At 46.3% G+C, this 16,850-nt stretch overlaps 1 protein-coding gene across 1 annotated transcript in view; it reads right to left on the bottom strand.

The window, feature by feature from the left end:
* The window catches only part of LOC142802983 (uncharacterized), a 35,370-nt gene extending 19,972 nt beyond the window's left edge, over positions 1–15,398 (bottom strand). The window contains exons 1-3 of the mRNA XM_075888074.1: positions 15,317–15,398; positions 12,521–12,660; positions 10,146–10,238 (exon numbers count right to left, since the gene is read on the bottom strand). Coding sequence (XP_075744189.1) covers positions 10,146–10,238; positions 12,521–12,660; positions 15,317–15,398 — 315 coding nt within the window. The remainder of the gene's footprint in view (positions 1–10,145; positions 10,239–12,520; positions 12,661–15,316) is intronic.
* Positions 15,399–16,850: the final 1,452 nt, after the last annotated feature.

Below are 16,850 nucleotides of genomic sequence, written 5' to 3'. Positions count from 1 at the left end.
CCGTCAGGAGACACCTCGTAAATAGAGTGGCTAGTTTTTCTAACACAATCTGTCCTCCATCTTTCAGCAGATCTGATGTTACTTGATCCTCACCAGCAGCTTTGCCTCTGTGCATGCTCTCCAAAGCTTTTCTGACTTCTTCTATCATTACCGGTGGGGTGTCGTCTGGGTTACTGCTAGTTCTTATAGTATTAAGGTCGTGGTTGTCTCGGCTGCTGTACAGATCTCTGTAAAACTCCTCCGCTATTTTAACTATCCTATCCTTATTGGTAGTTAATTTGCCTTCTTTGTCCCTTAGTGCATACATCCGCCTTTTGCCTATCCCAAGTTTCCTTTTCACTGCTTTGACGCTTCCTCCGTTTTTCAGAGCGTGCTCAATTCTCTCCATGTTATACCTTCTTACATCGCATACTTTACGTCTATTAATCAGCTTCGAAAGCTCTGCCAGTTCTATTTTGTCTGTTGTACTTGACACTTTCATGATTTGACGCTTCTTAATTAGGTTCTTCGTTTCCTGGGAAAGCTTGCCGGTGTCCTGTCTAGCTACCCTGCCTCCAACTTCCACTGCACACTCCGTGATGATACTCGTCAGATTATCATTCATTGTATCTACGCTAAGGTTGGTTTCCTCGCTAAGAGCAGAGTACCTGTTCTGCAGTGACACTCTGAATTCCTGTACTTTCTCTCTCAGTGCTAGCCCATTGATTTGCTTCTTGCGTATCAGTTTCTGTCGTTCCTTCTTCAGGTCTAGGCGGATTCGAGCCCGTACCATTCTATGGTCACTGCATCTTACCTTGCCAACCACTTCCACATCCTGCACGACTCCTGGGTGTGCAGTCATTATAAAGTCTATTTCGTTCTTATTTACGCCATTAGGGCTCCTCCATGTCCACTTGCGGTTTTCTCGTTTTCGGTAGAAGGTATTCAAAATACGCAGATTATTGCGTTCTGCGAATTCTACTAGTAGCTCTCCTCTGGCGTTTCTAGTGCCGATGCCATAATCTCCTACTGCCTGGTCTCCAGCCTGCTTCTTCCCTACCTTTGCATTAAAGTCGCCCATTACTATAGTATACTGTGTTTTCACCTTACTCATTGCCGATTCCACGTCTTCATATAAGCTTTCAACTGAAGCGTCATCATGGCTGGATGTAGGCGCGTAAGCCTGTACTACCTTCATTTTGTATCTTTTATTCAGTTTAATTACAATGCCTACCACCCTTTCATTAATGCTATATAATCTTCTATGTTGCCAGCTATGTTTCTGTGAATTAGGAACACTACTCCCAGTTCTCTTCTGTCTGCCAAGCCCCGATAGCAAATGACGTGCCCATTCTGTAGCACAGTATAGGCCTCATCTGTCCTCCTAACCTCACTCAGCCCTATTATATCCCATTTAATGCCTTCTAGGTCCTCGAATAATACAGCTAGACTTCCCTCACTAGATAACGTTCTAACGTTAAACGTTGCTAAGTTCAAGTTCCAATGGTGGCCTGTCCGTATCCAGAGATTCCTAGCACCCTCTGCTGCTTTGCAGATCTGACCGCCGCCGTGATCAGTTGCTCCGCAGCTGGTGGGGACTGAGGGCCGTGAGTTAATTGACGAATGCCTACGGGAGGGGGTGGCCAGATACTGCACCAGGGTGGCTAATCCTTCTCTGGTGAGATCATCGGTGCGTACCGGCTTTAAGCCGGTACGATCAGACAGTAGTGGGAATGCTCCATGCATGTCTTCCTTATTGTTGTTCAGCAGCGTTGGCGGCCACCCACCACGGAGCCCAACGAGGGGACGCTACAAGGTTACAAATGCTGAAACCTGCAGACGCCAGCCGTACAACGCCACTATAACCCAATGCGCCTAGACCAAGGTAGGCTATTTGCACAGGGTTAACCCTAGCCGCCAGGAAGTTTGGAAGTAAACGGAAGAGAGTAGAAGACAGGACAGATAAATAGTAAGAGATAAAGACGAAGATGTAGGGAGAGAGAGATAGGAAAAGGCGACTGCCGATTCCCCTGGGTGGGTCAGCTCAGGGGTGCCGTCTACGTGAAGCCGGGGCCAAAGGGGTGTGTTGCCTCTGCCGGGGGGCCTTAACGGTCCAATCACCCAGCGTTGGCTCAACCCCCAGGATCCCCTTTTCCTCGGACACGGCAAAGCCACGCACGGCTTGGCGTGGGAGGGAGTCGAAACTCCCCCGTTAGCTCGGGTTCGTGGTGTCGCTACACACCAAACGCCTACTTGCGCAGGCGCCCCTGCGGTATGGAGTGTACTGCCTCACAAATTGAACGCCGCTAAAATTTTAAGAATCTGTCCAGTACGAGCGGGGTTACAAAAATTTGTGACACGCTGCAATCACATTCTCTCTTTTCTCGTCCCGACGAAAGCGTTGGAGGCTGTGCAGGGAGCGATTTGAGGGGCAAACAAAAACGTCACTCGCGCCTCGTGACCTGGAGCATTTTTTAAATGCGAAGCATTTCTTAGTGAACTCCGGTGACTTTGAGCGCATATATCTATCTATCTATCTATCTATCTATCTATCTATCTATCTAGCCACTTACGTTTGGGTGGTTTCATGGTCACCCCTTTAACGTGGCGTAAGCCAAAACTAGCATGGAAGGGTAAGATGGTTTGATGAATATGACGCGCTGGTCCAGACATGAATAATGTCACAATTCCGTCGCTTACGTAATCAAAGACTTCCAGTCAAACAGTAGCACATGGTTACGGGCGGGTATGTGCCGCTAGTATGCGGGTATTTGCCACAGGTGATTGGCACTTAGTATCTACCCAGGAACGACGAAAACACACACAGGCAATTTGAACGTGCGAGCGTTAAGAAACACCCTACATCAGTAGCGTCGACGTGACGAATGCAAGGAATAGGTGTCAGGGTCCCAGCTGGAATTGAACCCAAGCATTCTGCGTGGCAAAGAAGCATTTTACCACAGAGCTACGCCAGGTCTTCGAACTCCTTTTTAAATAGACGCTAATCTTCGTGAAACGCAAATAGTGGTTGCAGTGCTTCCAACCCTATTTTATAAACATTACGCATGTACTCGTTTGATGTAGGCGACAGGTAGGGGTTAACGTCAATTGTGGTTAGTTGCCATGCGTTGAAGTTGATTTATGTAGCCGTGTCCACAGTCAGCATCTTTACGAGCATCAGCGCTTCATATCAGCTTCTGGTGTTGCTAATACGCATGTTCTAGTTGGCATCGTTTCGCAAGTGCGAACAACTGGTTATATAAACATCTGCAACACTTCAACATATATCCGTGCGTGCTACATTAGTACATATATTTATGTCCACTTCATGACGTTTCACTCAATAAAAAAAATTGCAAGACAGTCACCTTCGCTCCGCATGCTTTGCATAAGGCTGATTTACAGGTACGTGGAATCTGCCGTTTTTTTGTATCTTCGAATAGGCGGCTTTTTCAGTGCGATCGCGCGCACCTGCGTCGACAAGTGATGGCCTCTTGCGGTAACCTCTGTAACAACCGAGCATGTCATGTTCAAATCAGCCAATGGCTGTTAGATAGGCTTAGTGAGCTTATTTTCAGCGAGTTGTCGAGAGAAGAGGGAGCTATTTATAGCTGACTTTGGTAATTTATTGTGAATTTCAGGCCACGTGCTGCGCTATAATATTTGGCTCGCGTGTTGTCGGGAGCCTCTACTACCCATCGGCAGCGTTTTCTGAACATATTCAAAAAGTGTTGATGGGCTCCTTTAAGGTCTTGCTTGCAGCAGTGTAAAAGCGCTATTTTCAAAGAGGGCCGCTGCACGTGTGTAGTTGCCTTCAACCTCGGGCTCGCTAGAAAGATTCTTCAACTCGAAGTAAATCTGATGCGGTTCGTTGAAGGAATTTCATGTTTGTATGCACAGCACAACAATTACCTCTGTTTCGCCAGTGAAATTCCTTGTGCCGATGAGAATGAGGCGGTCCTCGGCCAGCACCTTTTTGCCTTAGACGAAGCAACGCAATCCGACGCCACAATCAAATAACTCCGGCACAGCGCCAAGCGAAAGTGCCGCTTTGACCCTGGTATAGATTGCCTAACCCTGCTAAGTACAGGGACATAATTTTTTCAGCATTGCTAGCACTCTGAGCGTTTTATGGCACTGCCGCTGTGCGCATCTCATAGGCCAAGTATAGAAAAAAAAAGCGCGTGATCCATATCTGCTTTACAAATTGCCGCAGTGATTCAGTGCAATACGAGTTGCCTCGAATCTTTTATTGACACAAATAAAGAGTTTAATTTTAACTGCGAAGTATATGAGCTCTTATTTCAAGCACAGGTATGCTGCGATATCATACGTAGCATGTATTGCAGTTAACCTCAACCAGAACCATGGATTCACACTGTGAGAGAACCTTTCGTGAATATTCACAGAAGCGGGAGATATGTGGTGAACCACGGATACGCTTGAAAATTAAGCATTGCATCACTCGGTGGTTGTGCCACTGAGATTGACTGAAACAAGCTGCATAACAGATGACCCCGGAAACGCCTCGCCGACAGGTACTCGGCTGCTGACCCGCAGGTCGCGGGATCAAACCCCGGCTGCACCGGTTGCATTTCCGATGGAGGCGGAAATGTTCTAGGCCCGTGTGCTCAGATTTGGGTGCACGTTAAAGAATGTCGACCAGGTGGTCGAAATTTCCGGAGCCCTCAACTACGGCGTCTCTCATAATTACATGGTGTTTTTGGGACGTTAAACCCCACTTATCAATCAATCAATCAATCAATCAATCAATCAATCAATCAACACCTCGCCGACATCCGCGACACCCTCGTCAAGGGGTAGAGCGGCAAGCCAGGCCACGCCACGAGATGCATTACTCGCACCGGCAACGCCACTTCAGGTGATGGTTGAGTGGCAGCAAGCACAAACGACTACTTTTCATATCGAGAACCTGGGTCGGCGGCGTTCGACGCTTTGGCACAGTTTTCCATCTCCCACTGCTTCGGCTCGTCTCCAGCTGGCAGGTACATCGTCACGTATTCGTCACATGTGGCCCAATAGAGGCACACCACCTATATGAGCCACCACAGGCGAACAGCTGATTGTCTGGCCTCCCGCGCACAGTTGGCACGAAATCACACGTGCTTGGAAGCGCACATTCGTCGTCGTCGTCATCACATTTTGTTACATTCACCACAACAGGCTTCACCATACAACGTGTAATATGAGAGTAATATGCGAGGTACAAGCATACATTTCCATCGAGTGTCCGAACAAGTGATTATGATAACTGAAAGCCAGCCACTCATTACAAAAGGCACGCACGTTGCAGCGGGTATTCGCTTAAAACCACGTAGTGGATGCAAGTTGGAAAGCACTTTACGTGCATAATTTCTCATGGTTTAAAGCATGCTGCCCATTACACAGAATGTGACCATATACGAAAGCTTCACTGATGCAAGCCACTTTCAACTTTATCGATTACATTGAAGCAATGGACAAAATAAGCTTCCGACTGAAATCATATACACTAAAAAATATACACAAAGCGGTTGAAGTACATACTAGGGACAGCCTATCGCTATCGCGTTTAAATCTTAAACACGAAGCAACTCCAGGGTACTGCTTTTTTCAAGTATTTATTCATAATTAAACGGCGTTCAAATATGGAAAACGTCATTTTCGTCTTACTGTTTAAAGCAGACCATAGCGTTTTTCTTCCTTAATGTAGCGGACGTTAATGCCACTGAATTTAATGTTGCTCAAAAAAGAAACTCAAAGCTTACCTTTAGTTTGACGTAGGTATGGCATCGCGTTCTTCATAATACACAGCGCTCCGCAGAAGTTCACCTCCCATACTCCCTTGAAATCTTCTAGTGAGGCACTTTCAATAGATCCCATCTGGGATTTACCAGCATTGTTTACCTGCAAAAATAAAATGTCCTTTGATGCAGAACATACATACATAATGATGGTTGTACTTAACAAGTAGGATTGTGACCAGGACCAGTTATTTTTTGTAATAGTCATGTATGCCAAATCAAATAAAACAAAATATGACTGTTCATGTTTCATTTCATACACTCTCACTTGCGCGCGCCAATGCAAGGGCGTTTGCCCGAAAGGTTGTGCTCTTCCAGCCCTATTTACCCTTTTTACTAAATAATTTCGATCAAGGAAGTCATAGAGGATCAAGGATGTCAATCTAGGATCGGCGGCCCGCGCGCCGCGCCGCCGCCGATCCGATAGACCCTGCGCCGTTGACACGCCGCCGCCGAAGGTGCATACACTAGCGCCGGCAATTTTGGTATCGGTGATCAGATCTATAAGTTGTACAGCAAGAATAGGAGTGCTAGTTCCTTTAATTGCTTGATATCTGGCTATATTGGTGAAACAGCTTCTATAATGCGTATTTTAAGCACACACTTCTGGAATAATGTGAGCGCACCTGGCATTGTTTTTTACCGAATCGAACTCAAGGTTTGCGCTTAGTGAGCCTCTAACGTTATCTACAGTATAATGCACCTACATCTAAACTTTTTTCAAAGTCTCCTACGTCTTTCCGATGTGATACGTTCGTAATAAAGTGCTAGTCGAGGCTGAGAAATGGTCAAAAAAAGTGGTGTGCATACGGCTATATAAAACAACCGGCGACCAGTAGTGCTAGTATATATTGATTAGCGAAGCTGACTGCTGGTGTTTTTACCTTCTTTTATTACTCTTCTATACTAAGTGCCTGATGGCATTACTGGATTGCTCGTGCGAAAAAGGTTTTCCCTCGTCCCTGCATATCTTGCATGTTTTTACGCACGCACCAACGTTCTCAGGCTGATGAACTGGAACTGAGGCATGCCGGTGTCACTTGAGACAAGACTTTTTTGCATTCTTTTCTTACCACCACACTGACACAACGCTTTAAAATGGGGTAGGTCGATTCCGTGCCGCAAGAATAAAGTTAAGTAGACTTCAAGTGCCGTGTGTGAAAACGCACCTCGAAAAACTACAGCGCCTAGCAGACACCCCTCACTTTCCGCACCCCTCCCCTCCCCCAATCGCAGAAAGCCACGTTCGTCATCGTCATCACATTTTGTTACATTCATCACAACAGGCTTCACCATACATGTAATATGGGAGTAATATGCGTGGTACAAGCATACATTTCCATAACCGCAGCAGCCATAACCGTAGCAGCGGCGCGGTGTGGCAGTTCACCTCAAAAGGCCTACGCGCGCATACAGTTCCCTTTAAATGCACTAGAGGGAAGTGTACCACTAGCGTCTAAGGAAGCCGCAAGGCATAGCACTGCAGCGAGCGTGGGAATGATGAGTAGTACGTGGATTTGCCTGATCTTCGTACTTTCAGCTCCGTTTCGCTTCGCGTGGCTCGGAGCTGTTTTGCCACGAGACGAATATCAGCAAATGTTCAGCAGTTGCACTTCACCAACCTAACCTTTTAGGCGTTAGGTACCTTGTAAATACTATGTAAATACCAAACATATAGATTCTTACGTTTCATTTAAGTGTTCTTTTTTTCCCATGTAATGTACATATGTAAATATATCCTTTTGTAACAATTTTTGCTGCGTCTGTGGATGTTGTGTTCCATCGCGAGATTCTGTTGAATTGTAATTGATGTTCACTGTTCATGAGAATAAACTTCTTTAAACACAACTGCCTTTGCAAAATGGAACGGCTTTATGCTCTCCCATAGTGCACCTGACACTCTTGATCGTTAGCAACCTTTTCTACACACAAGTGCAGCGATTCGATCAGAAGACTCAATGTCGAGACGGTTTAATGCTCTCTCATGGTAGAACACAATGTACTCTAAATCGTTAAACAGCTTTGCTCAACACACTTCAGTCGGCTGGGGACGGCTAATACCCCTGTCACATGGGGACACTCGAACACCCTTTAATCCCCTCTTCTTTACGACAAGGAAGATGCAGTCCATGTCACACGGGAACACTTACGCAAACGAAGGTAAACAGAGCGTTTTTCACAGGACCTTCACCGAACTCCATTTGCAGCGGAACGATGTACTCTCGTCACCAGTGTCTGCTGGCCAGAAAAAAAAAATCGAGAACCAAATTTCCGCAGTGAGAACAAAAATACATTTTGGCAATAGTAAACGTTTTTTTTTTGTTGCAGTACTCATTCGTAACGTGTTTTTTACATATATATACGCCCGCCAAAGTGCAGCTACTCTCAACACCAATGCACTTCACACCGAGCTTCGTGAGTCGGACTGGGCACCGCCATTTAAAAATATTTCGTCCGTACGCGCGGTTGTTGTCGTCGCCGTGTTTGCGTTTGCCCGTGCGAGGAACGACTGACAGCGCTGCATCATTGTCGCCTGCTTCGACGGCTGCAGGAATGGGTAATGGTACTTGACCTAATTCGAAAGTAATTTACGGGCTACAAAAACAACTAGTCGTCTAGCACGGCGTGATTGTAAACAAACATGGAGGAAGGAAAAAACATGTAAACACACATCGTGTTCGGCACAAGGTAGCCAGTGTTGCTGCTAGCATCGCTACATGTAGCAAATATGTTTTCACTTGAAATAATCTTTAATGTTTTGTTCGCTTCAGCCCTACTTAATATTGTGGTTTTGTAAAAACAGCGTAATGATGATACAAACAAAAGCAGCTAGAGATGACATCAGGATACTTTTGCGAAAATCAAACAGTACCGGCTTAGCCCCCTCGCGGCAACTATTACAACCTTGCCATTGCCGTGTGACACTGCCACAACTCCAGCTTCGTGGAATTTTCTAGGGGAGATTTAAGCTGAGGGAGTTTAACAGAACTCGATGGCGGCCATGTGACAGGGGCATTAGTGCTCTTTTGTAGTAGAGTAACTGAGATACTCTAAACCACTCTAAACCGCCAATCTCTCTCCGAACACATAGGGCAGTAGTCGATCACATCGCTTGAGTACAGTTTAAACTCCAGAATTTCGGATGGCTTTCTGCCAGCTGAGCACATCGTGCGCTCAACTGTCCTTTGTATTGAAGTATAGATGTATTGCCGCGGGAGACACGGGGACATATGGTAGCTAGAATGTTGCGGCACTATAGACTGTTCGTGAGGAGCCGTAGCTGACATCCCTACGGGTTCCTCTTTGACCTATTGATTGATTTGTAAGGTTTAACGTCCTAAAACCACCCTATGGTTATGAGAAACGCCGTAGTGGAGGGCTCCGGAAATTTGGACCACCTGGGGTTCTGTAACGTGCACCCAAATCTGAGCACACGGGCCTACGACATTTCCGCCTCCATCGGAAATGCAGCCGCTGCAGCCGGGATTTGAACCCGCGACATGCGGGTCATCAGCCGAGTACCTTAGCCACTAGACCACCACGGCGGGGCTCCTCTTTCACCGAAGACGTCAACTAGAGCCTTCTGTGCGGTGTGTTGTGTTCCTTGCTGTGGATTCTCGTTCTCTCTTCCTTCACACGCTATAATATCGCTGCATAGCGATATTATACACGCTATACACGCTACATAGCGTGCTGACAGGTTGATATTTGAGTTAAAACTGAATATCACTTTCAATGAAGCCATGCTATCAGTGTCGGTCTACACACGGAGTATTTTACAGAGGGGCATTACGCTCGTTGAGGAGCTACACATCGCGACACACCTGGTGCGTTTCGCCCAACCATTTTTTTTACATTTGCTGGGTAGCTCACAAGCTCACTCAGTTTCACAACACCATGCGATATCTGAGTGAAGCCATTCTGGATTAAGTGAACTTCACAGTTACCTACAATTCGTTCGTTCTAGGCAAAATAAACGCAAATAGTTTACGCCCTGATCAGGATGTTTGCGTTTCCATTTGTTTTTCACCTGTCTGTGTGAACGAAATTTCACTTGTATGAAAGTAATTTTTAGACTACTGATACTTGACAGTGTCACAATAGATTACGTGAAGATGTTTTGTTTTTTTCTTTTTTCGGCGGTTGCTCGCTATTTCCGTTGCTTAGCGGAACTCCACGATATATAGTGCCTACGCTATACTGAAACTGTCTTAAGTTGCGCTGGTTATAAAATTTCCATTGACTGCGAGTGATTATAAAACTTTGTTTATTGAACTTATATTGATATCTGCCTGCCTGTTCACATTTGCAAGTTTTAATAAGTTTGGAAAGAAAGTATCGTTTGTGTGGCCATAGACTCACGAGGATATCAAGTTTTCCAAAGTGCTTCACAGTTTTTTGCACAACTTCTGCAACGTCTGTTGCCACTGTCACATCTCCGGGTAGGACGAGCACCTGGAAAGGATTAATAAGCCAGTTATTGTTACTACGAAGAATACTTCCTCAACTTCTAAACAATTTTGAAAGGAATGATAATATTTTTCCAAGATAATCTGACTATTGAAATACAATTCAAAGTAAGAAAAAAAATCTAATTGCAGCTTAAGCGAGACAGGCGTTTCTTATAATTAGCCTCAAACATGATTTTAAGCGAGCGTATGTACTTCTGTGAAATTATGAATTTCACTTCGCTAAGGAGCGAAATTTGCCTCGACGAGAATGATGGCCGTCACTGCGTGCACCATTCAAGGCTTGTAATTCGCACGGGTGGTGTACTTTAGAAATACATCGAGCAGGCCAGAACTACGCATTATCGAAAGAGCTCCCATGTCCGAGACATCTTTCTTTTTTTGCTTCCTGCCTGAAACAGGAAAAAAACTGCTCTTTATGTTGTTGAAGCTAACATTTACACCAAATCTGCTTGGTACTTTTTCAGGCCGTCGAACAATTCTCGCTAGTAATCGAGATTCCTAAAGAAGTGGAGGGCCCTTGGCTGGCAAGTGCGCGTTCACCATTGCTCGAAGATGCAATGCCTAAGACTGATGGTTACAGTTAGAATAAACAATATGCCAGCTCAGGTCAAGCGTACGTATTACTACTGAAGCAAGGTGACGGACCAGGCTGTAGGTGGCATCCCGTCATTGCATAATCAGCGCAGAAGGAACCCCCCCCCCCCAAAAAAAAAAGAACTTACGAGAGCTGGCGCTGATTTCCAGTAAACTTTTGTTACAAGGAGCATAAAAAAGAATGTTGCATAGGACAAAACACTTTTGCTTGGGCGCAGGCTTCTGCTGCCACCACGTGTATGGAGTGTTTTCGTTTTTTTTAAATTTCATGTTCGTTGTAATAGATGGTAGTTGGAAGTAAGGGACACTCTTAGTCAGTCCCATGCTTTTTGTATTCCTTCCGCCCCATTTATGCACTCTTATTTCTTGAAATGCTGTCTCCATCCAGATTTGTTTCCTGAAAACTGTCGCAAAGCCGTCCGCTACAGAGCACTTGAGGAGGAATTGAAGCATCAAGACGTGTGGTTAGAGTTGTTTGTACCTGCAGAGAATTCGAACGTTTCTCGCCTACCAGCAGGCTCATAAAAAATAACTGCCACTTTGACCACGAAGCATCACCAAATCTGAAGAGTGCTCGAATTATAAATCTTCGCATGGGCACATGTTCAAAATTTTCAGGCATCTAATGGTCCGGATAAATATTGCCAAAACACATGCCCCTGCCGGCAGTTCCTCGCCCGCCCCAGAAGGAAATATCGAAGAATGTGGCATGCTGCAAGTGCCAGGCTGAATTTTGAGGAACAGAATAAAGACAGACAGACTGCGATGTTTTAGACTCCACTCATGATTTCCAATGTCTTTTTTTCCCGTCACGTAAAGGTAAAAAAAGAAATACGCAAGTGGTGTAGTCCATACAACTGCTAGCACTGTGAAGCTGTTATGGTAGAAAAAGAAAAGAATAGGAGTTTTGAAGGCTGGTTTTTTTGTTAGACACAATAGTAAAGAGGACAAACAGAGTATAATGCCAAGAAAAGTACAAGAGGTGTTATCATTATTATGGTATAAATGCGAAGAAAGTTACGTGGACGACACGATAGCTTGCCGCTGGCAGGAACTGAACCTGGCATTATTTTCAGTTAGTTCTCAATTACATGGAAGAACAAAGGGCGAAAAGAACAGAGGACATTCTTTGGTTGCATTCAACTTGAGCTAAAAGCAACGGCGACATTTATTTGGCAGAGTCTTTCGGAGCTTCTCATCCAAACATTGCTGGCGCTTCCACAAGGTTGCAGCCCATGCCGGTTGCATCCAGATTGGAGCGGTGTACCAAGTGGAGGGGGGTAGCGGAAGATTTTTTTGTGAAACGACAAGCTGTCAAAGAACGCTTATTTCACAACAACCACACGTATTTAGGTTCTCACTACAGGGAACGTTCTTGGCACTTGAACTACTCGACCGCAGCGGTAGAGCAGTAGTTATCAGCCGTGAGCACTATAAATGTGTATTCTGTAAACGCTGCTACCACATTACGCAATTTTCCTGAGATAAGCATATTTTCGTTTTCATATCTCCGTTGCCTTGTGATATCGATGGCTCCCCAATTTGTGTTTCGCGCACTTTCATAGGTCGGCGTTTATTTATTGATAGTTGGAGGAGGTGATGGTTAAGAATGGCGCAAGAACACGAGATACCCAATGAAGAAAACACAAGGACTCCGCGGCTTATACTTGCCTTATCTCGCGGAAGTCCTAGTGCGCAGCAGGCCTTGGCCACCTTGTCCAGATTAGTGGTGTTACGCCCAGTTAGCGATAGCCAGCAGCGAAGGGAGGCGAAATGTTTTGCCGTGCTTTCGCCGATTCCACCCGAGGCACCTGTACATCGGGGGAGAAAAGCACACCATTATATGTGTAGCCACACCTTCTAACTAAAGTCGGGTCCGTACGACAGACAATCGTGCTCTCAAATACATACACATAAAGTTACTCGCGTGTGATTCTTGGAATGCTGTGTTGCGTTTTCTTTTAACAGCGGAGCTCTTAACGCTCGGAAAACTCCAGCATGTCATAAATATGCCGGCGCGCACTTTTTAAATGCGAAGCATTTCTTAGCGAACTTCTCTGACTTTAAGTGTATCTATCTATCTATCTATCTATCTATCTATCTATCTATCTATCTATCTATCTATCTATCTATCTATCTATCTATCTATCTATCTATCTATCTATCTATCTATCTATCTATCTATCTATCTATCTATCTATCTATCTATCTATCTATCTATCTATCTATCTATCTATCTATCTATCTATCTATCTATCTATCTATCTATCTATCCGCCTAAGACATTTAGCTCTCCTGGACGCTTGGATAATGGTATCGATACCAAACTTGGTATGATATAACATGACTGTATGACGAACATAACTGACTAGTCGTAACCTGAAATGACATGTACGTCGTAAATGTCGAGATTTACATGTCATGGCCTTGCTGCTCTTGCGGAGGTTTTATTCACATAATATGTTGCAAAACTGGTATGGTATGACATGACATCATGGCGAACACAAGCGACAGACCCCAATATAAAGATTATGACAAGGGTGTCATGTAACAACATGCCTAAATACCACGCTAATGATGCGCTCGTGGCCATATCGATAGCGTCACACATACAAAAATTAGGTGTTACGGTACGTGAATAAATGAGGAACGTATGTGACTGCTGCAAACGTGATAAACATGAGATGCCGTCTCATGCAACAAAATCACTACATGCCACGCTCTTGACGCGCTGGTGGCCGTTTCGCTAGCTTCACTTATACCAAATTTGCTATTACGGGACGTGAATGGATAACGAAGGCATGATACTGGTACAAACATGATAAACATGAGATGCGTGTCATGTAACAAGATGACTACATGCTACGCTCATGAGGCGCCCGCGGCCGCTTCGCTAGCTTTACATGTACGAAATTTGATATTACGTGACGCGTCCGGACGACATAGGTAAATAACACACCTAAGTACGATAATCACGACATGCGTGTCATGTAACAATATGACTACATGCCACACTCATGATGCGCTCGTGGCCGTTTCGGTAGCTTCGCATATGCCAAATATGCTATTACGTGACGTCAATGGATGACGAGAGTATGCGACTGGTGCAAACATGATAATCATGAGATGCATGCCATGTCACAACATGACTACACGTCACAGTCAAGGAGCCAATACACTTCGTCGTGATACGGCGCGCGTGCGCGCCGGCGTTCGTTTAGTCACGTCACGCCGGCGTGGCCACGCCAGGCGCCTGTCCTGCCATATACTTGCAGGCGCGCGCCGCGCTGCATTGCTTTGACGCCTGCGTGTTTCGGCGCGTCCGGCGTCCCTTCGTCCCGAAAAGAGGCGGACGCAGTGCTGTCTGGATAACGCATGGATGCGAAATGCAGCATGTCACATTTCGTGCCGGTTGCCATCGGGCCGCACCAATGGACGCTGGTTGCGCCGGTCGCACCTGGCGTGAGACTATAGAGTTCTCGCGTTTTGCTAACGTATAGCTTCGCTGTGCTCAGCGTTCGCGCGCGTCAACGTCACGTTGGAGTATATTGGGCTCTTAATGATGCACTCGCAGCCGCTTCGCTAGCTCCACATATATACCAGATTTAGTGTTACGTGACGTCAATGAATAACGAAGGTATATGACTGGTGCAAACGTGATAATCTTGACCGGCGTGTGATGTAAGAACCTGAGAACATATATACACGCTCATAGCGTCCTCGTGGTAGTTTCGCTAGCCTCAGATATACTAAGTTTGGCATCTCGTGACGTGAATAGATGACGTAGGTAAACGACACATCCAAACATGATAATTATGACAGGGAAGTCATAACTAGAGGGCCCCTTTAGAGGGCCCCTTTAAGATCGCTAAGCGTAACCTGTTTGGTTTTAACAAGTTTTTGCGAGGGTTGGGTCAGAGTGCCATAAATATAGTGAACTAGTATATAGCCTTGAACTAGAGGTGGTGTAATGTGGGAAGTAGACACAAAGCGCAAACGTAAGAAAGTGCGCAAGTGCCACTTCTCGTTTAGTCCTTGGAATGTCCGCTGGATGGCGGTACTTCTATATGCTGAATATATCATGAAAAGATGCGAATTTCGGTACTAGGGGTGTTCACTAGATGGACGGATAGACGGACGAACAGACAGATGCACGGACGCACGCACGAATAGACATACGAACAAATGGACGCATGGGTGGACGGACGCAGGGACGGATGAACGCAAAGTTGAACGGACGCACGTACGGATGCACGGACGGACCAACGAATGGACGCATGGACGGTCGCACAGATGGACGCACGGACGGATGGACGCAAGAACGAACTGATGGACGGACGCTTCGCCCCTCTCATCATCATGCACTCCGTGGATATGCTGTGATTTTTTTGGAGAGTGTGGGAGTGCCTTAACCTGAGCACCGCAATCTACTGTGCAGCGAGGGGACATGTCGAGTCAGAAGCCTACTGCACTGCAACGGGCGTGGGGGTCCCTGGAAGGCAGAGGACGGTTCGGGGATCAAGTTGTTCACCGTGGCCATCTGACGCATAATGGTGTGACGAGCACGCCCACCAGTATAGACGTATCTTCTGGCAGCGACCCTTCGATAGAGGCGCCAGCGATTGCACTATCCGTGGTTGACCAGTTACGCAGCAGCCTGGACCGGGACTTGAGCGGAAGCGGAATGAGGTGTTCGCAGGCGCACACCCGCCCTTGTCTTTTTCGATGACGCTGTTTCCCGGTAGCTTTGGAGACGCTGCTGCTGAAGCGAACAGCTGCTGAAGCGATCGACCCCACTGTTCTCTTCGGCACGCCTTCGTCGGAGATTCACTGCTTTGTTGTTCTGCTAGCACACTGAGGACTCTTTCCGTGATGACGTATTCGTCCTTCGTGAGGATGCAGGATCATTTGCCGCCTCTATCAACGATGTCGACCAGCAAAGACCAATCCACCGAAACATGGCCACCCTCATAAGAACCAACACAGGCGCCTATATGCGTTAGCAGCAGCAAATCGCCGAGTTTTTTTTTTTGGCTACAGTACTGACCTAATCAGCGAATGAAAAGTATTAGCGCACATTTCTTAAAGATGCATAAAAATCAAAGTTATGATAGAAGACGCTTCGATAGATCACAGCCCGTCATAAACATCGGGGCCGCATGTTCTAGTTGAGCTGCAAGGAATTGTCGAACGATGAGAGTATTAAGGTGCTCTGTCATTTACATTTTTTGAGTATCCACGTGAGGGCACAGTGGTGCGGACGGCAACTTGACGTCTTCCTTGTGGCGCCGCCTCAGCCCGTCTACTCATGCAAGAATGGAGATGCATGCATCGCGTTCCATTCTGACCGATACCGTCTCAATGGGCACAGGTTTTCGCCGAACCTGCTTTGGAATTTACAGTGCCCTTCAATTTTCCTCTATGCGCCCACATCAACATGCTAGTAACGTCATGTTGAATTCCAACAGGGTCGTTTGCTCTGCAAATAGTGTTGTGCCTTGTATCCTGTACAATGCATGAGTGTTTTTAAAATGTTTCATGTCCTTGATTTAACGAGCAATGCCATTTTTTGGCGCTCGCATGAGAAACCGCCGCTGATCGTCGATGCACTTACCACCTAAGGAACGTAGTGCGCTGCCGGGTGTCGTCGGCACACCTTTCTGCGAGTGAGTGAGCAAACTTTATTTAACCAGCGGATTGAGGCGTGGGCCTAAGCCGCGCCAGGGGCGGTGGAGAGATCCTGTCTCTCAGCCGCCTCCCGTGCTCGCTGGATGGCCCATATTCGATCTGTCCTATCTGAGCTTGTCAGCGCGGCTCTCCGCCGCGCCCCAAGCTGTTCTGGGGAGACTGCATTGGCGTCCTGTATCTGTGTGCATTCCCATAACATAAGCTCTAGGGTGGCGCGTCTCATGCTACATAGCTTACACGAGTCATCTGGGTATAGTTCCGGGTAGATGCGATTTAGGTGCTTCGGGTTGGGAAATGTTCTAGTTTGAAGTCG

This window comes from Rhipicephalus microplus, chromosome 3 (genome assembly GCF_043290135.1).
Source record: "Rhipicephalus microplus isolate Deutch F79 chromosome 3, USDA_Rmic, whole genome shotgun sequence".
In the NCBI taxonomy this organism is placed as follows: domain Eukaryota; kingdom Metazoa; phylum Arthropoda; class Arachnida; order Ixodida; family Ixodidae; genus Rhipicephalus; species Rhipicephalus microplus.
Note: the sequence above shows the minus strand (reverse complement) of the source record. Positions and strands in the feature narration are given on the sequence as shown.